The 25632-nt window shown below is 37.2% G+C and overlaps 1 protein-coding gene across 2 annotated transcripts in view; it reads right to left on the minus strand.

Moving 5' to 3' along the window:
• The window catches only part of cyfip2 (cytoplasmic FMR1 interacting protein 2), a 57075-nt gene that overhangs the window by 21596 nt on the left and 9847 nt on the right, over positions 1-25632 (minus strand). For both annotated transcript variants that reach the window (XM_062045589.1, XM_062045590.1), the window contains exons 2-11: positions 15449-15598; positions 15261-15350; positions 8447-8524; positions 7649-7750; positions 6740-6921; positions 6557-6653; positions 1245-1373; positions 1046-1150; positions 874-962; positions 531-768 (exon numbers count right to left, since the gene is read on the minus strand). In XM_062045589.1, coding sequence (XP_061901573.1) covers positions 531-768; positions 874-962; positions 1046-1150; positions 1245-1373; positions 6557-6653; positions 6740-6921; positions 7649-7750; positions 8447-8524; positions 15261-15350; positions 15449-15565 — 1227 coding nt within the window. In that variant the 5' untranslated portion in view covers positions 15566-15598. The remainder of the gene's footprint in view (positions 1-530; positions 769-873; positions 963-1045; positions 1151-1244; positions 1374-6556; positions 6654-6739; positions 6922-7648; positions 7751-8446; positions 8525-15260; positions 15351-15448; positions 15599-25632) is intronic.

Below are 25632 nucleotides of genomic sequence, written 5' to 3' on the forward strand. Positions count from 1 at the left end.
TGTTATGAATTTGCACTAAATTAGTTTTGCTTGCAATTTCGTTGTACAATGTACAATGACAATAAAGATACAGTATATTCTATTCTATTCAAAGATATGCAGAACTGCAAGAGCTGTTGTCAGACAAAAGACTTAGACTCTGACTTGAAGGGTTAAACAGTACAGTAACATTAACATTTATTTCAATTGGCAAAAAATGTCCTGGAAAATGTTGAATTCCTAAAAAAATTTACATTTTTGGAAAATAGAAATTATATCACGTCTGTCATGAATAAGCTCAACATTTTGAAAGTAGAGTGGCTTGAATCAGATGAAAAATGTGGAAAAAGGCAGAGGGAAAATAGGGCGGAATAATAATTAGAAAACTATATGCAAATTGTGTGAATTGTGTAAATCATTACCCTTATTAAAACAGACTTCATACAGTCGTTTAAATACTGTAAATATAGTTCAATTGTACATGTCCACCTAAAGTTGTGGCGGGTGAAACTCACACAGTTTTCCTAGACTATCCAGAAAGTGGTACTTACAACTTCCATGACATGTGTGCTCCACTTGGACAGCAACTGTAGACCCCTCAGCGACAGGTCAAAAAGCTCTCTGTATTCCTCGTCTGACTTTTGGCTGTCCAAACCCGAGCCCGTCACCACTTCACTGTTGCTATATCGCGCCAGTTCAGAGATGAATCTGATGTGGTCTTCCCTGATCTGCACCATCTGCTCACAGAGGTTGTACTGTGGGGAGATACTGCTCTGGGTGCACGTCCACCTGGGTGAATAGTAGAGAAGAGAGAGGGTTCAGTTGTGGATGATGATGTCCAAGAAGGATGGGAAGCTGTCACTCTACTACTAATGTATTAATGCGTTTTTTTACTTGGATTTGTTTTCTTCGTAGTGCGCACTTGTCTCAATGTAACGGGACAGCTCTATCTGCATGTCTCCAAAGAGTGGCACAACTTGAAGCTGTGAAGCACATAAATGAAAAACTTGTCATTCCCTTAAACTTAGGACTAATATACTGTGTATTAAAAAGATTAGGGCCTTACTTTAAAGAACTTGTCAATCTTGCTCAGGTTGATTCTCTTTTTGGCATCCAGTTTGTAAATATTACTCACATTTCCATCCATAAGGTACAGACCAAAGCCCATCACCTTACACATACAGTAGATGTTATTTTACCCCACAAAAGACAGAATAAAGCATTTGACTGCCGACATCAAGTAGAACAGCATTACGTATGTATACCTTGAGCAGCATGTGTTTCTCACTTGGAGTCAAATACATCTTGTTCTCGTAATAATCTACACAAATGTTGACAATATCTGCCAAAAGTTCCTCATAACCGGGAATCACCTCCAGTTGTTGATGCAGGCACTGCACATAAACAACACAACACTGAGATTAGTTCACCAATAATCAAAATCACTTTCTTTATTTTTTCTCTAACAAACAAAAAAATGTGTTTGAAGATTATTTGAAGACTATTGTTTTTCACTACAACCCCTCCCTTACTTGGAGGACTAAAGAAAGCAATGGTGTATCACAAACTCCAAAATACAAATGCTAAAAATCCAAACTGAAAAGCTAACATCGAGCATGCTGACCTGTAGAGGTGGGAATGTTTGGGCACTTCAGGATTCGATCAGAGTCTGATTCTTGGGGTAAAGATTCGATTCGGAATCAATACTCAATTCAAACCGATTCTTGCAATGTATTATTTGATATAATAATCATAATAAAACCTTTTTTTTTTTTAACAGGTTACAGGTTATAATACCACCTTTTGGTTGCTGACCTATGATATATACGCGCAGCAAGTAAGCATGGACATGGCCTGAAAACATCTTTTTTAAAAAGGTTTCCTTAATAAAATAGAAAAAAATATATATATATATCTTTATTTTTTTGTTGGTTTTTGAAAATTTTTAATCCACTTAGAATCGGAATGAATAAGAATCACAATTTGAATGTGAATTGATTTTTTAAACACACCTACTAGCCAGATAGTAAAAGTAATAAAATATAATAGCTGGAAGACTATAAGGCGCATATCAATTTAATGAGCTAAAAAAAAAAAGCTAGCATGCTAAAGTTAGCATGCGTCAATTACCAAAATATGTCTTTGAGGTGCACACTGGCATAATTACCTAAAAGGCTAGCATGCTAACATTAGCATGGGTCAAGAAACAAAATGTGACTCTGAGGTGACTACCTGTAAAATCTACTAAAAATGTTAGCCTGCTAATATAGCATGCTAACAGTTAATATGTGCCAAGTACCAGAGGTGGGACCAAGTCATTGCTTTGCAAGTCACAAGTAAGTCTCAAGTCTTTGCCCTCAAGTCTCGAGTCAAGTCCCGAGTCAAGACAGGCAAGTCCCGAGTCAAGTCCAAAGTCAAGACTGGAAAGTCTCAAGTCAAGTCACAAGTCCTGCATTTTGAGTTTCGAGTCCTTTCAAGTCCTTTTAACCACAGACTAATATTTTTACACGGATTGTGTATGCTTTTAAACCGCTGTATTTATTTATTAAAACAAGTGCATTTGAAATAGCAGGAAAAAAAATAGTACTGACATTGCAATTCATAATAGCACTATTAACCAGTCATTTTAATAGTTTAAACAATTTTAAACATTTAACTCATTCCTTTACAGAATAAACACATTTGCAAAAACAAGTGCAACTGTACTTATTTGTACAAAAGTGTTAACATTGTATTTCCATGGCATATTGCATTGTAACTAGTTCCACAGCAGTTTCTATTCTGTTCTTACCTTATCTCATTGATCTCATCTCATACTGTACGTGTGTTTATGTGTGCGTACATATGAAAAACATAACAAATACATGAACATAACAATGAACAGAGTTTTACTTTTTAGATGTCAGGGCCCTATGCAATATGTACACATATTCTTAATATAGTAAACATTTTAACTGACCTTTATTTGACTATGTTTGTCTTTTTGTAGGTGGCTAAAATACACGGTGCTGCTGACCGCCGTCTAACGTTCTGTTACTGTGTGTGATACATTGACTAACGTAACGTTATGTATAGGTACCTCATGCAACCCTGCTTAAAAAAATCACTTGATAAAAAGTATGAATAAGGTAGCAAACTGCAGTGGACGCAACAGACTGCTGTGTTTGAAATGATGTTATAATCATAGACATCTTATAAGTAGACGCAGTATTGGTTGCTGTGACGCGAGCATATTGCATCTTGAAGTGGTGATGAGGAGCCGGCGAGCAGCCTAAACTGACAGTTGACAGGTAGAAAACAAAGATGCCGGGCTGGTGTTCAGCGTTTTCCTGCTCAAATGAGCGGACTGTTGAAAATAGGAATCGGGGGATTACTTTTCACAAGTAAGATTTAACATTAATGTACTATTGGTTGTATTTTATGAAAATAACATTACCACATAGTTGAGAAGGAGCAAAGATCTTCAATATTTGTATGTGAAAATCACAAATAAATCTTCTGGGGGAGGATGACGACCCTACAGGGATTTGCTTTACAAACTTTCAGACCCACCTAAAACAAAATTCACCAGCCGCCACTGATTATGATGCATTCTCATTTTAGGCAAAATAAAAGACAATACTTTCTTAACAGTATAATTGTAACCAGGAATAAGTCTTCAAGTAACAATATTCAAATACTAACATTGTTGGGTAAGACAGCATTTGGTTTTATTCTGAATCCAGTGAAACAGATTGGTGGTTTTAGCTGATATAAAGACTTTCAGGTGTTTATATATGTTTAAGTATTTGGCAGACGCTTTTATCCAAAGTGACATACATAAAAAATACATATATAACAATCACTGTAAACATGATAATTTAAGGGAAGAATGTAATACAAAGTATCAATACAAAGTGTCAAGACAGAATAAACTCTCTGCTGCTGCAGCAACAGAGATACGGTCTATAAGATATATAGATATCTAATGTATTCATACATTGTTTATGTAGGATATACGCATGTATATATAACGTAATTATATTGTTTCTTCAACTTAAAAAATAGCTGACCTTTTTTTCCCCCCTTCTCTGGGCTTATATTCCCGGTTTTGATCTCGGACGTCTGGTCACTTATAGCATATAAGAATATTATATTACTGTTAAGCAAACTATGAATAATAAAATATGTGTCCGTTATCATAGCTACACGTATGACAAAAAAGCGTGTGAAAATGAGTGGTATTCAGTGAGGTAAAATGAATTAAATGCGCTGACAGTTCATTGCTCCTGCCAAATGAATTGTACTGAGTGGAGCGGATCACCACTCCAAGATGGCGGCCCCGCGTCTCGTCTGCGCCAGTAAGCAGTAGCGCTCGATGCTGCGTACCCTTATAAGATGTCTATGGTTATGACGTTAGCAGTGAGTTTACAGCCTCACTGATTTAACTACACAGCAAATAAAAGTCACGTTACTTAGCCAATAAACGTTATCTTACATTCAAAACTTACCCTTCTTTGTGCAACTTCAAATGTCGAACGAAGTTGGAAGTTGTTGCGTCTCCGTCTGTAATATTCGAACTGCGTGATTTGCATACGGCAATTCCTTTTTTGTTGACCAAGTCGTAGTTTTTATACCCGAACGAAACCAACTTTGGTATAAATCTCTCTCACCGGCGTGTTGTTTGACAACTCTTGTTCATTGGTTGTTCTGCAATTTGATTGGCTGAATGCTGTGTGATGAAAACAACGTAGATCTAATTTGATTGGCTGTTGTACTGCGAGCACACACGCTGACACGCAGCACACACGCTGATAGACAGACACGTACAAAATGAAAGCAACGGAGCGCTCCCAAATAACTTTTTAAGCTTTAGGTTTTGGGGAAAGTAGCAAGTCATGTCAAGTCAAAAGGCTCAAGTCCAAGTGAAGTCACAAGTCATTGATGTTAAAGTCTAAGTCGAGTTGCAAGTCTCTTTACATTTTGTCAAGTCGAGTCTAAAGTCATCAAATTCATGACTCGAGTCTGACTCGAGTCCAAGTCATGTGACTCGAGTCCACACCTCTGCCAAGTACCGAAATATATGACTTAGGTGAGGTGTATACTTATGAAATTGACAGTTTGATTCAATAGAGAAATGTAAGAAATGTTGACGTTTGAAAAATTACCCATTGCTTTTTATTGGGAAAAAAAATCCTGGGAAATGTAAATTTTTGGATTTTTGAAAAATTGTTTGATGAGTGTAATGGTTTGATTTGGTAGAGAAATGTGCGAAATATGGATTTTGGAATATATGTCGATTCATTACAGATGGAAAAAAAAAAATTCTGGAAGATGTGGAATTCCTAAAGTGATTTTTTTTGGAATCACGCCTTTCATGATTGAGCTGAAAATTTTGAAAGTGGAAATGTTTAAATCGAAATTGTGGGAAGGAAGGGGAGACGAAAAAATGGCGGAATAATGATTAGAATACGGTACTATATGCGTGAATGCTCTTTTGCAATCACACAATGAGTGAAGTGGATAAAGACAATAGAAAACAAACAAAAAGATATCAACGCAGATAACAGCACAAAATGTGACATTATCCAAAGTCACTTTTTTAGTTATCAAGTCTTCAGTTTCCATTCGGATTTTAGCTGCGCTAATGGATTAAAGCGGTAGTGTTTTGCCAGAAGAAGACCACATTTCCCATGAGGACTAGCACATGTTGCGTCTTACTGACATGTCCGCATTAATATTGCCACAAATATTACGTCTTTAATGGCGATGCGGATGCTAAATAGCAGACACTATCAATAAATGATCTTGGATTGCGCTACAAACATGATGCTACTACCAAGAATGTATCGAGCTAAGAAAGACCGGCGTGAGATTTTTTTCGGAGGAAGAAGCAGTGTAACTATCACCCTGGTGGCTATCCATCCATCCATTTACTACCGCTTGTCCCTTTCGGGCTTACGGGGGGTCACTGGAACCTATATCAGCTGCATTCGGGTAACTATCACCCTGTTGGCTATTTATTATTAATTAAATAATTTCCGATAGCTAACATTAGCATTATCATTTTGATTTGAGCAGCGAACGTCACTTACTAGTCTAGCAGGAACACAGCAAAGGCAGCATCGGTCTGAAATTCCTTGTCTTTGAGCTCACCCCAGCGAGTGAAAGCTGGAGCAATGTTGATCCCGACTGTCCTTTTATCCGGGTAAGCTGTTTTTATTTTTTTGTCTCCTCAGACAAAACTTTCAGTTTTTTTGGTTGTTTTACAGCTTCTACCATGATAGCAGTAATTGCACGTAGGCGATCGCATCGACTTCTGTCTTTTTAGCGAATGGGGAAAGGGGGAGTTATGTATGCTGTAAAGCAAGTCAGTACATTTGTAGGTTTTTTTTGTGTGGCAGGGTTCCTGCCACCCTCCTCAAAGTTGCTAAGTGCCAGTAAAAGCGATTCAGCCCTCAGGCCATGACAGAGGTGTCCTTCAACTAGTTGTATGTCCATGTGTCATCCCAAAAGTTATGAAAATATTTTATTAAGTTTGAAACGTTACTTAGTGCTGCTTTAATACCCACAAACTTAAACCTGTAGCTAAACAAACCTGAGTGATCCTGTTGTGGTTGGCTAAGAACATGGAGAGATTCTGAGACTCCTGAATTGACTGAGGGTCAGCCATCTTCCTCAGAAACTGGGCAGCCCTTGAGACAGACAAATCCACAACTTTTTAAGCTGTAGACAAAAAAGTAGTTCAAGAAAAAAGTTGCATTTATTGATGGCACTCTACCTTTTGTAAGCAGAGTGATCATTCTTGACGCTACACTTCATGTTTTTCAGTTCATCCAGGACAGCAAACATGTTGATAAATTTGCCCAGAGTGAGCAGATAGGCCTCGGACACAAAATCTTTCCTTCTCTCTGCATGGCACAGGCGCTTGACTTCACTGCAGAAACGTTCAATGGCTTTCCGCTGTAAAAGGGAAACAAATACAAACATAAACAGCCATACACATACTGTATACTAGGGCTGGTCGATATGGATATGGACCAAAACTGATATTCCGGTACTTTTACGCCGAATCGCAATATACGATATATATATCGGTATTTTAAACAAAACATGCAAAATGTTTAGTTTAAACTCAACACCACATTAATGTTACTACCAGTGCTCTGATAATTACTTAAAAGTGAATAATTACAGATACTCGCTACTTAAACCAACCATCCATTAATACATTTTCTATCACTTTCCCTTTCGGGCTTGCCATAGTATAGGCCAATCAGCCTATCCTAAGGCTGTTTTATTAAATATTTTCACCGGCTTGCATTACTCCATGTTAGTAAAGAGAAGCCACTTCCCGCCCCCGCCAGCCGCTGGAGCTGTGGTGCAGGCATGTCGGCTGTGCGCAAAGCCGAAAGTGGCAGGGGGTCAATGCACAGTAGCAACTCCAGACGTGCGCCAGACCCTTCCTGAGCTACAGTGCCTGCTGGGCAAACGGCCATAACAAAAACACTTTAAAATATTCAAATATTACGGTTGTCTCAAATATATATCTCTTCCTAAAAAATACCGGTATTAACTGTAATATGTCAGTATACCACCCAGTCCTAACATACACAGTACACCACTTATTGTAAATATACAACCTCTTCTATTGTTACAACATTTTCATTATAAAGCTTGCATGTCTTACCTGAAAGTACATGAACTTCATGAGCTTGGTGACTTCAGGCTCCAACACCTCCACTGTTTTTTCATAGATCTCAACTCTGTTGGGCTGCTCGTTGCATTTCACCTAATCAACACAAGAGGGCACCGTCACACACGTTGCCATTGTACTGATAATTCATTGTGGGCAACAACCTGACTAGGTTTGGCACATTCAAATACAACAGAATGAATATCAAAAATAATAAAATGATGCAATGTGTTAATGAAATTGACATATGTCTACTGTACTCTGTGCTTTCTTCAAATGCGTCTTGAGGTTTCTCTGTGTTCACTCCTTCTCGGTTCACAGAGGAACTTGTGGGTTGAACATGACATGATAAAACCGACACAGCCCTTTTATATCACGGCTATTCAACTAAATTGTTCTCAGGGTCACATTTTAAAAAAGCTACGAGTTGAACTTCTCCCTTCACTATTATTCTTAATTTGAGAACCAGCATTCTCTGTAGCGGACATTTGTTTTTTGTCTATTTCTTTTTTCAGAGTTACACATTTCAGGAGAAAATAGTCCTGTTTTGCTAAATAAATGTGTATATTGCAGTAGACAGTGGTCATAGGGTTTTATTTATTTATTTATTTATTTTTTACAAATTTACACTGGTCCAAGTTCCTCTCTACAACAGGAGCGCATTAGTGGTTTGAATAGATTTAAATTGCTGCAAAAATGTTAAGAGTCTCTGTCTTTGGACTGAACCTGAGGGGCCAGTCATATAGCCCTGGTTTAGGTCTATCAATGGTTCTTTGTGTGTGAGTTTGTTACCTGCGGAATAGCTCTCGAGCAGCTTCTCCAAGTGTAAAGCATCACAGCATACTCGTGTCCTTCCTCCAGCATTTCATTCTGCACAAAATAAACGAATGATGCTAAATACCTTATTCATGTATTTAAAAAAATAAACTTTTTAGTAGGCCTAGGCCGATAACAAATTTTGCTTGACAATGTATAACCTTTCAAATTATTGCAGATAAACGATATCATTGCCATTATTTTTATGAGACTAAATTAACCCTTGATGTAATAATATATAATAATAATGCATGTATATCCTTTCAAATGCAATAAACTTGTATTTCTTGTATATTTTAACATTGTGATTGGAATGAAAACATTTAAATCTCCAAGTTAAATAAAACAAACAACAATAAAATGTCTTTTAGCAAAATTTTGCACTTGAATTCAAATCACAACCAAAAGCAATAAAGATGTTAAGGGGCGGGGCTCAAATATCCACAACAAAACAATAAATACAATGGCTAAATAAAGTATAAACAAACAAAGTTGCACTTCAATATTGAACATGTAGGCATAGGTACAGTTAGTTGTACATTACTTACCTGACGATCAAGTTAGGACCTTTTTAAACAAAAGTGCAGAGTAACAATATAAACACTACAGTATAAGCAGATGTAATAACACGTCATATGCAAAAAACTTTGGTCTAGTAGATTTGGAACGAGAAACACTGACATGACATGACAGCATGACAAATGTCTTTCAAAGGTTTGCAGCGTTTTTCGAAATGCTAGTTTTATAACAGTTTTAAATGGCAGCATGTCTTTGGAGATGTATTTAACCACACTTTCTGTGAGCGCACACTATTTGCACTGTTGCAATAGCAGTGTTGTGTTTCAAGTGGGCGTGCTGGTTTGTTGTATTTGCGCACATTTGGCAAACTGGACCCTTGGTGTTGATAGGCTCATCGTGTTCCAATGGTTTGAACTGAAATATTCCCACATTGGTGCGGTGGCATTTGGTTTTGTGATCATTTTGTTCATATTAGCTGCTACATGCTAACTGATTGCACAGTGTTAAAGGCCTACTGAAACCCACTACTACCGACCACGCAGTCTGATAGTTTATATATCAATGATGAAATCTTAACATTGCAACACATGCCAATACGGCCGGGTTAACTTATAAAGTGCAATTTTAAATTTCCCGCGAAACTTCCGGCTGAAAACGTCTTTGGATGATGACGTATGCGCGTGACGTAACCAGTGAAACAGAAGTATCGGTACCCCATTGTATCCAATACAAAATAGCTCTGTTTTCATCTCATAATTCCACAGTATTCTGGACATCTGTGTTGGTGAATCTTTTGCAATTTGTTTAATGAACAATGAAGACTGCAAAGAAGAAAGTTGTAGGTGGGATCGGTGTATTAGCGGCGGACTACAGCAACACAACCAGGAAGACTTTGACTCGGATAGCAGACGCGCTAGCCGACGCTAGCCACCGACCGCACGGATGATCGTGGTGAAGTCCTTCGTCCTTCCGTCGATCGCTGGAACGCAGGTGAGCACGGGTGTTGATGAGCAGATGAGGGCTGGCTGGCGTAGGTGGAGCGCTAATGTTTTTATCATAGCTCTGTGAGGTCCCGTTACTAAGTTAGCTTCAATGGCGTCGTTAGCAACAGCATTTTTAAGCTTCGCCAAGCAGAAAGCATTAACCGTGTATTTACATGTTCATGGTTTAATAGTATTGTTGATTTTCTGTCTATCCTTCCAGTCAAGGGTTTATGTATTTTGTTTCTATCTGCATTTGAGCCCGATGCTATCACGTTAGCTCCCGCGCTAAGTTAGCTTCAATGGCGTCGTTAGCAACAGCATTGTTATCCTTCGCCAGGCTGGAAAGCATTAACATGTCCATGGTTTAATAGTATTGTTGATTTTCTGTCTATCCTTCCAGTCAGGGGTTTATGTATTTTGTTTGATGGGGTAATCGTCGCTTTCTCGGTCGCTGATAAAAAAAGCCTTGCCTGTACCGGAAGTAGCGTGACGTCACAGGTTGAAGAGCTCCTCACATCTGCACATTGTTTACACCAGCAGCGAGAGCGATTCGGACCGACAAAGCGACGATTACCCCATTAATTTGAGCGAGGATGAAAGATTTGTGGATGAGGAAAGTGACAGTGAAGGATTAGAGTGCAGTGCAGGACGCCAGGGTGTATCTTTTTTCGCTTTGACCGTAACTTAGGTACAAGGGCTCATTGGATTCCACACTTTCTCCTTTTTCTATTGTGGATCACGGATTTGTATTTTAAACCACCTCGGATACTATATCCTCTTGAAAATGAGAGTCGAGAACACGGAATGGACATTCACAGTGACTTTTATCTCCACGACAATACATCGGTGAAGCACTCTAGCTTCGGAGCTAACGTCATAGCACCGTGCTTAACTGCGGATAGAAACAGAAGAAATAAGCCCCTGACTGGAAGGATAGACAGAAGATCAACAATACTATTTTTACTTCTACTATCAGGAGACACCGAACCAAACCCTGGACCTGTAACCACACGGTTAATGCTGTCCAGCCTGGCGAAGCCTAGCAATGCTGTTGCTAACGACGCCATTGAAGCTAACTTAGCTACGGGACCTCGACAGAGCTATGCTAAAAACATTAGCTCTCCACCTACGCCAGCCCTCATCTGCTCATCACCACCCGTGCTCACCTGCGTTCCAGCGATCGACGGCGCGACGAAGGACTTCACCCGATCATCGGTGCGGTCTGCGGCTAGCGTCGGATAGCGCGTCTGCTATCCAACTCAAAGTCTTCCTGGTTGTGTTGCTGTAGCCAGCCGCTAATACACCGATCCCACCTGCAGCTTTCTTCTTTGCTGTCTTCATTGTCCATTAAACAAATTGCAAAAGATTCACCAACACAGATGTCCAGAATACTGTGGAATTATGTGATGAAAACGGACGGCTTAAGCTGGCCACCGTGCTATTCCAAAATGTCTGCTTCAACCCGTGACGTCACGCGCAAACGTCATCATACCGAGAAGTTTTCAGCCGGATAATTCCCGGGAAATTTAAAATTGCACTTTATAAGTTAACCCGGCCGTATTGGCATGTGTTGCAATGTTAAGATTTCATCATTGATATATAAACTATCAGACTGCGTGGTCGGTAGTAGTGGGTTTCAGTAGGCCTTTAAGCTAGTGGGCCAGCGGTCCCGCCTTGCCGCACAAAGAGTCAAAGACACTTATGAGGACCAGATAATTCACCCCCTTCTTTTCATTCTGCTATGGTACAAATGCGCGTAGCTGCTTAAAACTACGAAAAGCATGAATGCGCTTGAAGTATACACATTGCGTTTTATCGATGCTGGAACACTTGCCGACTAATTATCGCTGTTGTCTTAGAATAGTTGACTATTCGATTCAGATACGTCTGATTCAACTATCAACCTTGCAGTCAAATCGTCAAGACATTGTAGTAAAACCTTTTTTTTTTTTTTTTTTTTTTTACATTTCTTGTGCGGCCGCGGCCCGGTACCAATCGGTCCACGGACCGGTACCGGGCCGCGGCCCGGTGGTTGGGGACAACTGCTATAACCTACATTCTTGTATGACAACAGAATGGCTAGAAAAACAGAAGGCAGAGGAAACTACACATTTTGATGTAGTATTTGCTAGTTGAACTTTACAGATCACAAAAAAGGTCAATTCGGATCGCTAACGTTATTAGCATAAATGAATGGGAATTAACATAGACACAATTAGCATCACGGCTAACAGAGAAATATTTTCAGTTCATTATGAGACTGTGGTGGTACATAAACCTAGCTAGCTAGAGATATTGGCCCCAAAATCATTTAACAAGTACAGGAACAGCTAGCTAGCTTGAGTGGAAGTCTGCAGGAGTAGTCTACAGTCATACAGTAACAAGCAATTACACCACTATTAAACTTAAATACCATAGATCAAATATATTTACCCCAGTAATATCATCAAAATTTACCTGACTGGATGAAGTCCTTGGGCTCAAATACTAGTATGGCCTCAATAGCCCTGCTGTAATGTGTAGCATGCTGAGAATTATCTGTGCATGTGATGGAACAATGCACTGCACATGTGATGGAGGAATGCACAGTGCAGGGTTGAAATTCTACTGAATTTGCATTAAATCAGGTTGTTTTAACTAATAATTATGCTGCAAGATCTAGCATGTGTTTATTCCCATTAATTCCTGTTAATTCTCATATATTCCCGTTAATTCCCATGGAAAGTTTCCAACTTTGAATATTCACGGAATTTTGCAACCTTACTCCCTACTCACAGCCCATTCACACGTTTTCACTTGGGCCCTTGGAGTTTGATCTCATTAAACTCTCTAATCTCAACTATGTTTATTTGTTAATCTGAGGGTTTTAGCATTGTTCTTAGTTGTGGGAGAAGTCACAAATGAGATCTGGTTACATTTATGTTCTAGAATAAACTTTCACAAGCGCCGAGGCGAGGAACCAGCTCCACAAGCTGATGATGTCAATATAGCGGCATAAGCCTCATAGAAACGGTGAGGACGGCGGAAAAGATCATCAGGACTCCTCTTCCTCCTTTCCAGGAAATCGCAAAAAGCCGCTGCCTGACCAGGACTCAGAAAATTTGGAGAGACTGCTCCCACCCCCACCAAGGACCATTTTCACTGCTGGTCTCCAGAAAGAGGTTCCGCAGCCTCCGTAGCAGAACCTCCAGGTTCTGTAACAGCTTCTTCCCTCAGGCCATAAGACTCTTGAACGCATCATAATAATCCCCTCAATTCTCCCCAAAACGGATTAACTTGCTGGAATATAAAGACAATATAACATACGTCCATAAACGTGGATGCAAATGCAAAAGTGCAATATATTTATCTGTACAGTAATCTATATTTTTTTTATATCTGCACCTTATTGCTCTTTTATTCTGCACTACAACGAGCTAATGCAACACAATTTCGTCCTTATCTGTACTGTAAAGTTCAACTTTGAATGACAATAAAAGGAAGTCTAAGTCTAAGTCTAAGTCTATAAACTAGGAAGCTCTCAGTGATCATGGCCCCGCTAAATATAGTTTGTCTGTGTTATCGCTTATGATAACAATATCACTAATTATTGGATTATATTAAAGTTATGAAATGTAAATGAAATATTGTTGCCGTTTTTTGGATGGTTATTTAGAGGGTTTTATGGGCGAAATAGAAGATCTCCTATTTAATCCATTGTAAGCGGACATTTATTTACCTCTGACGAATTATATTGCATTAAAAAAATGGGTTATTGTCTCGCATACAGATTGTGAATCATAGGCAAAATTCTCCAAAAAAGTGCAGCTTTAAAGTGAAGGAGTTTTGTGATTTTTAACTGAGTGCACCACAGAGCTAGTGACTGTGTGTGTGTTAGCAGGGCAGCTGCAAATAATGAAGACAGTTCAGCTGTTCTTGTTGTTGTTGTTTTGGCTTTGGTATTAAATAAAAAGTTGATCCATCACCTCTTGTTATGTTTGTTTGATATACAGTACTGTACAATGCTTTATATTGTGTATAAGTGTACAAACTTTTACTAAAATATGGATTTTTTTGCCAAGGCTAGGACCCATTATTCTTGTTACAAAGCGAATAAAATCCTGCCAGACTGCTCTCACCCTGGTCAGCACTTGTTTAACCTGCTACCACCAGATATTTTGGTCACATGAGAGCAGGACAAACTAAATCAAAAACAGTTTTATCCTGTGGGTCATTAGGTTATTCAATCTGTCTAAATAGCTTACACTGTTTTTCATTGTTGCACTACTGTTTGTACTGGTATTTTTGCATTTATTTTTAACATGTTATTTATGATATATATTGTATTTCAACTGCACCTAACAGAGTAGCCACCTGTATTTTCGTCATGCTCTCATGTTTGATGACAAAAATTGTTCTGTTCTATTCTTTTATGGATAAATGCACTTCAATAGACAAAGTTTTCTATTTACAAACCCTGTTCAAAAACCAATTAAGATTGTAAATCGGGGTTTCACTGTATTTGTGGGGATCCCCATTAGCTGTGATCTTAAAAATCTAACAAATCAGATTAAACTGTGATAATCCTTCGTCCAAGACAGCCCTACTATGTACTAAAGTAAAGCACATTTGGTATGGCTTCCAAAAATGGTAGTGACTGTAAAAAATATCGGCCCCAAATTTACAAAAACAACATATAATGCCATAACATTGACATATATAAACAATTTCATGTTTTGGTGGGATACACATGCTATTTTAACAATTTGTAGAGCATTTTAGAATTTAATTGTGTTCTAGGTACCGGTACTGTTAAATGTACTATCTTTACTACATACTACATATATTCCTAGTAGTATTCTGAGTAGCATGTTCCATAATGAATGGACACTATTAATATTTCAGCAGTGGAACGTTTTCTCCATTCAGAAGTAGGCGATACACATTTCTCCATCCCTCTAGCTCTATTGTCCTTAAATAGACTGCATTTACCCTCAATGGGACTTCCTGATGAAATACAGTTAAATAAAGCACATATTCCTCCATTTGTCATTGAAATCACACTATTTAGTCACTTCCCAACATCAGGAGGACGTTGAGTTGAACAGTATCAGGCTGAATCACTAGTATGTGATTATGTGTGTTTGTGAGTGAACGACCAAAAGATAAGCTGTAAATAATTGCCAATCCACACCAACAGTCAGAGCACAGCGCCTTTGGCTTCGCTTTAAAGACCAGATTGATATTAATATTCTAAACAAGTATCCAAACATGTGCCGACTACAATTATGTGAACTGAATGGTCTCACCATGCTGGAATGGACTGTAGCTTGCTCTATATAACGAGCAATGCCAGTCACAAAGGCATTCCTGTCTTCAAAGTTGGTGTCGAAATTGGCCTGCAGAAGGAAGGAGAGTGTAGTGAGCAGGGTACATTTATAAAAAAAAGGACATATCCGTGCATGGTAGTGACAGCATGAGGAGTGTAAATGTGTACCTGGTACATAATGGAGGAGGGAGGGGGTTCGATGCATGGCTGCTGGTCTGGGAGGGGCAGCTCCTCCAGCAGGTCCACATTGGACAGGGCATCTTCCAGGGTCACGTGGGTCGTCATGGTAACAAAGTCTCACTCACGCCACATCCAAATCTGGATAAGAGAGTAAAAGGGGAAGCACATTTGACGTATATGAAGGCATGACAACAGACTGTGAGGAATTGCTTAAGAATTGTGTCTAAAGAAATCCTGGCAAAATTAAGTGAAGTACTTGGCTCCCACCAGCAGAGGTGCTGCTGATCTGTTTCGATGTTTGTCTCAGATAGTTTATAGCATAAAGAAGACCATCAATCTAGCATAGGGTAAAATCTCAAACCACACTCCAGTTCAGAAGTTGGGGTTGATGCACACTTAAATTTGCTTGACAACCGCAAAAAAACAAAACACAAAGAACACTTAAGTTTTCAGAAAAGCCTACATCTATGCATGTCATTAACCGATCCGCTGAGCTGCCTGGTCCGTTTGCAACATGATGAGCGAACAAAATAACTTCCTGCTGTGCTCCTGCAGTTTTACTACTTTAGTAAAAATATTACAAAAATAACACAAAATGTGCATTCAAATTCAAAGTGTATGGAAACCAGTCAAAAAATGTTATTATATAACACATCTTGAAGGATTACAACTTTGTCTTTAGCTTTGTTAAGCTGAACACAGATAACGTAATTCCATTTCAGATTTCTAATTTCCGAAGTGAATATAACAAGTTTAGTGGCTATCATAAGGTTCACAGCATCATTCCAGCTTAATTTCTGCAGATTGTACCGAATCGCAATGAACTGCTTTTCTAGTCCAAAACTACGTGCCTCAACGGGTTCATCTCTAAATGCAATCTACAATTTTACTTCAAAGACCTAACAGAGCTCTGGAGGTATAATAAAATACCAAGTAGATGTAGCTAGCTGGAATAAAAAAGTCCAAATATAATGAGAAAACAATTTCAAAAATGGTATTTAACTAGTCAATGTAATAGGGATGTGAAAACAACTCAGGTTTTAATTTGATTTTGATTCTTGGGGTAACACAACTATGGCTGCAACAATTAATCGATTCATTCAATTTGAAAAAAGCTTAAATTTATATTCTATTCTGTTGCTTTGATTAATCGTTTATAAGTGTAACTGACAAAAATGTAGAACATTGAGAAAACATGAAGTGCTCGGAACTTTAAATATGTGGACGTAGACTTATACAAACTTTATTAAACCACAAGGGAAATTGTTCCACACAGTACCTCAGTTACAAAAGATGGAAAGGATAATGCACACAAGGGCACAAAAAGAGGGCGAAAACTAAAGGTATTAAGTAGACTAAAAATGCACCATAGTGGCAATATAAAATATAACCTATATGTAATATACAGTCGTGGTCAAAAGTTTACATACACTTGTAAAGAACATAATGTCATGGCTGTCTCGAGTTTCCAATAATTTCTACAACTCTTATTTTTTGTGATAGACTGTATGGAGCACATATGTGTCAAAAGTAGACATTCAGCAATGTTAATATTTGGTTACATGTCCCTTGGCAAGTTTCACTGCAATAAGGCACTTTTGGTAGCCATCCACAAGCTTCTGGCAAGCTTCTGGTTGAATTTTGGACAACTCCTCTTGACAAAATTGTTGCTGTTCAGCTAAATTTGTTGGTTTTCTGACATGGACTTGTTTCTTCAGCATTGTCCACACGTTTAAGTCAGGACTTTGGAAAGGCCATTCCAATACCTTAATTATAGCTTGATTTAGCCATTCCTTTAACACTTTTGATGTGTGTTTGGGGTCATTGTCCTGTTGGAACACCCAACTGTGCCCAAGACCCAACCTCCGGGCTGATGATTTTAGGTTGTCCTGAAGAATTTGGAGGTAATCCTCCTTTTTCATTGTCCCATTTACTCTTTGTAAGGCACCAGTTCCATTGGCAGCAAAGCCGGCCCAGAGCATAATACTACCACCATGCTTGACGGTAGGGATAGTGTTCCTGGGATTAAAGGCCTCACTTTTTCTCCTCCAAACATATTGCTAGGTATTGTGGCCAAAGCGCTCAATTTTAGTTTCATCTGACCACAGAACTTTCCTCCAGAAGGTCTTATCTTTGTCCATGTGATGTCAGATGAAACTAAAATTGAGCTGTTTGGCCACAATACCCAGCAATATGTTTGGGTGTTCCAACAGGACAATGACCCCAAACACATGTCAAAAGTGGTAAAGGAATAGTTCAATCAGGCCAGAATTAAGGTTTTAGAATGGCCTTCCCAAAGTCCTGACTTAAACGTGTGGACAATGCTAAAGAAACAAGTCCATGTCAGAAAACCAACAAATTTAGCTGAACTGCACCAATTTTGACAAGAGGAGTGGTCAAAAGTTCAACCAGAATCTTGCCAGAAGCTTTTGGATGACTACCAAAAGTGCCTTATTGCAATGAAACTTGCCAAGGGACATGTAACCAAATATTAACTATGGTGTATGTATACTTTTGACCCAGCAGATTTGGTCACATTTTCAGTAGAACCATAATAAATTCATAAAAGAACCAAACTTCATGAATGTTTTTTGTGACCAACAAGTATGTGCTCCAATCACTCTATCACAAAAAAATAAGAGTTGTAGAAATTATTTGAAACTCAAGACAGCCATGACATTATGTTCTTTACAAGTGTATGTAAACTCTTGACCACGACTGTATATATGAGCTTGTTTATTAGACATTATCTTAATTAGCCAAACTGCTTTGTGTTTTATATTGATATCAAAAAGGCAAACTACATGTTTTTTTACATTCCTTGTGGGTTTTGTTTATGTCACAAAGTTATTACTTTAAAAACCATTCATGTGACATATCATTTTGGCCATAATCGTGCAGCCCTATACGTAAGACTAGAACAATATGTTTATCTATATGGACAAAAATTGCAGATACGTCTTATATCCATAAGGTGCCATCTTGCACAATAATCACTTTTTCTTAATGTATGTTATTTTGTTTCTGCCTTATTATTTTGCTTATAATGCTTGTTTGATATGCACACTACATTTTCTCTTTTGGGTACATACATACATTTTGAATGTGTTTTTAAAAAATAAAACTTGGTTAAAAGATTTCAGAATAAGTGCTTAATGTATATACCATTATAATGATAACCGTGCATAATTTAGGTCACAATAACCGTGATAACAAATGTTCATACCAAGACATCCCTAACTCTGTGCTTGTAATCTTTATCAATGTCTTAATAAATGTTGGGAATATTTTTTCGTATTGTAAGTAGCATATTTAAGTTTCTCATGTGTGTCATGGGTTTCTGGGAAATGTGTGTTTACATCTGACCGAGCAGACAAAGCTGACAGGGCCAATAATCAGCCTAATATGCACAGCCAGAGGAAGAAAATGAGCGTTAAGTAGAAATGAGCCAGAAGAAACTATTGTGTGGCTGCTCTGTGAAAGAGCATTTTCACTTGTCTATTGGTAGTACAAAACATCACACTGTTAAATTGTTAATCATTTCATTAGATAACTTGTGGTTGTATTTAGTTGCAATAGGCTGACCATTACAATGTCAGATGTGCAGATTTAATTTGAACACAGAGATTGAGGGTATGACTGCAAACCGATCTGCATCAGAGGAGTGTATGGCAACTAAAGTCAAACACAAATACAAATGGACGGAATAGAAATTGAAAGAGTAAATGAAACCAAATGCCTAGGTATAATTATTGATGATAAAATAAACTGGAAATCTCATATAAAAAATATACAACATAAGGTGGCAAGAAACACTACTACTGTGGCATGCTGGGTAATGGAGTTCTTGTGTTACCTAGCTCATAACATCACAATATACAGGTATATCTGCCTTAGGCCATCTAGAAGGCCTTACTGACAACAACTCGTGATCTGATTGGCTATTGCAACTGTCTATCACTGTATGTCTCCGTTCACTTACAGTGCATGGACGCCTGCATTATTGATTCTGAAGGCTTCAAGCAGATTTGGTACAGCATGGCAACATAAGCTAGCTGAATTCTGATTGGATAAAAACTCTATAACCTAAAAACAACAGCGCTGGAAGGAGCATAATATGACATGAAGAGAATATGAATACTTTTAGATATTTAGGGAAAGTAAATTAAAAAATAATTGTATCTTTAATTATGATCATGATTTCTGGTTCTGTTAGCCCAGCAGAGAAGGCCTTGCTGGCCCTGACGGCACACCACTGTGTTACCATATCTGAGTTATTGTGCAGAAATATGGGGAAATAACTACAAGAGAACACTTAGTAATCTTATTAACCGTGTTACAAAAAAGATCAGTTTGACTAATACATAATGTTGGATATACAGAGCATTCAAACCCTTTATTTATTGAATAGAAAATACTGAAATTCCACAACACAGTGAATTTGCAAACAGCTAAAATTATGCACAAAGCAAACTATAACCTGCTACCCAAGAATACACAACAATTCTTCTCAACAAAAGAGAAGAAATATAACCTTATAGAAAAATGTAATTCAAAACATTTGTATGCACGTACAACACATAAGACATTTAGTATATTAGTATGTGGAATTAAATTATGGAATGGATTAAGCAAAGAAATCAAACAATGCACTAATATGATCCAATTCAAGAAACTCTTTACAGTTAAAGTGTTTACAAAGTTCAAAGAAGAAGAAACATGGTGAACATTCTGAATTTATTGATAATCGTATTTATCTCACCATATGAAATAAAACTTACTCACTAATTATTTTATTTTTTTAATGTTATTACGTGTGGAGTATATTGTGAATAAATTGAGAACAAAAAGTGAACAATGGTGTTAGCAACTGCTATGTAAAGGAAAAGGGGTAGGATTAAATAAGCTCCCCTTCTTCATACTTCTTTTCAAACATGTTGAAAAGAGAAACTGTAAATTGTGATGTATCATGTTGTATGCATGCATATTTGAAATAAATTCAAACTGAAATTCAAACTCAAACTAGTTGCTGACCAGAATTTGTGGGCATTCAATTCAATAAAAATATAAAACATGCATTGCTCAATAAGTTGTTTACTTGACCACTTGGGGTAAAAGGATCCCATTGCCCACATAGCAAATAAGGGACAGGGAAATCCGGTCGAAACATCGGCACTAAACTTTAAGAATCAGAAATTTTTTGATTTTTATTTTATACAGGGTTTTTCACAGCCAATATGACATCATATATATACATCAGGATTAATTTAATTGACGATGATACATATATTTTTTAAAAAAAGGCTAAATAAATACATCTATGTAATAAAAAAACAGATATGTGTCATTAGTTATTATGATTTCCCCAGCAAGAACATCCAGAAGCTGCAATACATACAGAATAGAGCTGCTAGGATCCTGATGAGAGTGCGGAAATATGACCATATCACACCAATTCTCAAATCCCTTCACTGGCTTCCTGTTCCACTCAGGATGGAATAAAAAGACTCCCTACCAACCCACCAGTGCCTCCATGGAAATGCCCCCCTCTACCTCAAATAACTACTCACCCCCAAATCCTCCACACAACACCTCCGCTCTGGACAGGCTAACCTCCTCCAACCTCCGAGGACAAAGCTACGAACAATAGGAGACCGGGCTTTTTGCTCCGCCGCTCTCAGTCTGTAGAACGATCTCCCTGACCACCTGAGGGCACCACAGACTGTGGATGCTTTTAAAAAAAGGCTTAAAAACCATTCTTTTTAAAAAAGCCTTTTTTTTTTTTTTAGATATATTCATACTAGTTCTAGCTATTAGGCTGTTCTAGTTTTTATTTTTATTTATTTGTATATCTTTTTATTTTATTGATTTTATTTTTTTTATACACTGTAGCACTTTGAGGTTATTTACTTAATGTAAAGCGCTTTTTAAAATAACATCTATTATTATTATTTACATTTTTTTTTCTTATATTGTTTTGCTCTATTTTTCAATTGTTGCTGCTTATTGTACAATGTAACACAGGCTGCACTATATTCTGCCCTCCCTGAATGTTGGAATTTAGTTTGCCAAATATGTAAAGTCCTTTGAATTAGAGAAGGAAAAAAAATAACTTGAGGCGGTTTGTTGATATTCTATAGTCCGTAAAATACGGTAACTTGAAATACCTTTCTACTGAACTTATTTTGCCTCCTTACTTTTTCCAAGTGCCAACTCAGGTGCGCGACAAGCTGTGACGCTTATACTGACAGGAGATTTAGATGCATGTTTTTCATAAAGCACAGAAAACAATTTAGTGATATTTAAGATGTTTTTCAAACTAATTATGGCCAATAGTGCTTAAATAATAGACTATAAACAGTATATCTATTCATACAATATATTACTTAAATTTGTTTTCATGTAAGAAAAAACGTTATTTTTAAGGTGTGGCGGCTTTTTATTTTGCCGCAGCAGTGTGTCCCAATCAACTAAATGTACTGTAGGAGAAACCTTGTTTTATATACAGCATATATATATATATATATATACATATATATATATATATATATATATATATATATATATATATATATATATATATATATATATATATATAGTCGAGATTTCTGTGGTTTATTCGTTATATAGTGCTCAATACCGGGGTAGAGTGGAATATATGTTAGATCAGGAAAAAAACACAAGAGGCTATATCATCCCTACAAGCCTGTTTGGCCGGTTTCCCTGCTCCTCAGGGGATTTTATAATTTTTTTGATTATTATATATATATATATATATATATAGTCGAGATTTCTGTGGTTTATTCGTTATATAGTGCTCAATACCGGGGTAGAGTGGAATATATGTTAGATCAGGAAAAAAACACAAGAGGCTATATCATCCCTACAAGCCTGTTTGGCCGGTTTCCCTGCTCCTCAGGGGATTTTATAATTTTTTTAATTATTATATATATATATATATATATATATATATATATATATATATATATAGGAAAAAACACAAGAGGCTATATCATCCCTACAAGCCTGTTTTGCAGGTTCCCCTAATACATGTTATATATATATATATATATATATATATATATATATATATATATATATATATATATATATATATATATATATATATATATATATATATATATATATATATATATATATATATATATATATAAATGCATATTTAAACTAGTTCATTATTCTTTCGCTGAGTGTAATTTATTCAGCCTAGTCATCCAGTGATAATGTTACATGATAATGATACTTGATGATGATACTTAAAAAACAAATAATTGCAGTTTATTTGCCATAACGGAAATGATTATTATGTGCTTAGAGGAGTATCTCCACACAGTAGAGGGGCAAAAGAGGGCATCTGCGTTTGTGATCGGCAATACAATGCATGAATTGGCAATGGAGATCACATACTTTTTCTTGAAAATGGTCTGATAGTGATTGGTGGCCTATCAATCAGCACGTTTCTAGAATCACCTGTGGTAAACCCCCTGCTTAATATTTTATCAAAAGTGTGCAGGGGCAGCGAATAGCAGATAGATTTTGAAAAAAATAGTTTTTATTATTGCACACAAATTAAAAGTAAAATTGTAATATTGATGATGTGCATTTACTAGAAAAAAAGAATAAAGGTTACGGCAAGCAGAAAACTATTTCTTTGAACTATTTTTCCAAAACTACGCATTGAGGCTAAAAGGTGTGTTTTATCCGATTACTCGAACAAACTAAACGATAGTGCAGCTCTGTAAACTCTCTAATTTTGTATCTATAATCAGCTTCATGTAATCATTAATAAAGATCTCTAGAAATAGAACTGTAGAATATAATTGACTTCACAACTAAAGTCACAAGATTATTACCTGAGGACTTAGTCACCTTGACAGCCTGGTTTTAAATTATTAGCTAATAAAAAATATAGCACCTTGCTGGAGGCGAGTACTGCTGAGCTCCTATTCATGGTTGCGAACACAGGCCTAGTTTAAAGTCGTGGTTGGCAGAATAAGCGTTCCCACCCTATACTAGATGCTTCTAAACTGTGTGTGTGTGTGTGTGTGTGTGTGTGTGTGTGTGTGTGTGTGTGTGTGTGTGTGTGTGTGTGTGTGTGTGTGTGTTGTGTGTGTATCTTTACATAGAAAAAGGCTTTTTCATTCCTCTCTTAGTATCCTAGCTCGAGGCCTTATAACACTAGAACAACACGAGACCTTGCAAAACAACAAATCTCAATGGAAGTCCAACAGTCGGATTGAATACTAAGTAGACATGTCATTTATAATGACCATAGTGGCCTAATTGACATAACACTACTATACATTACAAGCGTGGTTCACCCTTTGTAAGGAAAACAATAACCTGTGAGCATGCATGAGGAAGTATCCCTGTAATCTTATATTACAGAGACAATAATACTACATTGACACTTTATTAGGTACCCCTCCACAAACAAATTAGTTCTAATACACTAGCTACAACTTTTAAATGAGATAATTGCACTGCGCATCATATAGTTATATAATTTTTTACTTTGCTGAGTGAGAAGGACAAAATACTAAGAATTCTTCTCAGCACAACACAATACAGGTTTACACCACAGCAAACTACACATCACTATAATAAACAATTCAAATAAAAAAAACCTGAGTGTCAATTAAAACCAAGTATTAAGATCTAAATATTTTTTACACAGATACATGCAGCCAGTGTGTGTTACTATCAGAAAGGAAACACACTGAGGGAAAGTGTGTCAAGTCCAGGGTCACACTACTCAATGGGATCCCCCGCCCAGAGGCTGGCTTTGTTTCATTTATTCACCCTCATGAAACACAGCCAAATCCACAGCATTTTCACACACATTCGATGCACATTTTCCAGCAGTGTCTACGTAGCGTAAGCTGGCAAGTATCACCTGATTCTCACAATGATGTGTTTTCCTTTTAGGCCAGCAACAATGGACACCACACGCTCATGCGAACACAAGCCGAGTTCACATGACCAAGTTTGACAAGCAGAGGACGGGTCAAAACAAATTCCATTCTTTGAAGATTCATGGTATTTATGGTAGTTAGCAGCCACGCAAAAAATACCAGTAAAGATGAATTTAGGCATGCGATAAACGTTAAAAAGTGATTTTGCGTTTGCTTTTGCTTACAAATTAGTTTCCTGCAATTGACTTCTGTCAACTATTTTAGTTTGGAGATACTTCCTTATAGTGAATTGTTTCGATAATAGATGTGTGGTAAAATAAGCTCTCCAAAAGACTCTACTATATCTGATTATCCACAACTGAAATATTGGGGATCATGTAATCTCACAAACCCACAAAGAAACCAGAATTCATTGAGAAAAATTATATATTAATGAATAATCGCTATCTCTATTGTTTTCTGTACTGAGCTGTCTATCTGTGTTGGCCCTGCGATTAGGTGGCAACTTGTCCATGGTGTACCTCGCCTTCCGTCTGAATGCAGCTGGGATAGGCTCCAGCCACCTCCGCGACTCCGAGAGGGACAAGCGGTAAACAATGGATGGATGGATGGATGGAAATACATACTGCATAATATTGCTATATATCGATCAAAATAATTCCAACTAGGATTAGTTTTGGCAATGTTGAGGTTTGCATGACTGTAGCTCACTCAACCTTCCATAGCAAATGCCTGTTCTTTTTTAGAGTCTGTCTATTTTATTTTAATGATTGCTTCTGGTTTTCGAATAAGTGTTTTTGAGTATCTTGAAAAGTACTATAAATGCTAAAACATTACAGACCACAATCCAGAGGAGACTGAATCCACAGTGCCTCTGTTGGTTGCAGCCTAATAATGCACACCCACAATAATGCCTCAAATTGCATCACAGTGATTTTTTTTTTCTAATATTTTTTTTCTGTTTTTCTATCGAAATATTAAAAACAATACTCAGTATGGTGATGTATGCTGTGAATTGCAACTACCAACTATAGAAATTGAAAAGTACCAATAACCACAAAAACGTTTGTTTCTTGCAAATTCGAAACGCGAGCTGCTATAATTTTGGATCTTGATGGTTCCAAAAAAAGAAACACTGTTTTTTGTGTCCATACTTTTCCACAAACATTTTCACATCCAAACATTTTCGGTTGTCAAAAAGCCAAGCATTGAACGTAAAAAATAGTTAGTTTTTCT

Source organism: Entelurus aequoreus, linkage group LG04 (assembly GCF_033978785.1).
Source record: "Entelurus aequoreus isolate RoL-2023_Sb linkage group LG04, RoL_Eaeq_v1.1, whole genome shotgun sequence".
NCBI lineage: Eukaryota > Metazoa > Chordata > Actinopteri > Syngnathiformes > Syngnathidae > Entelurus > Entelurus aequoreus.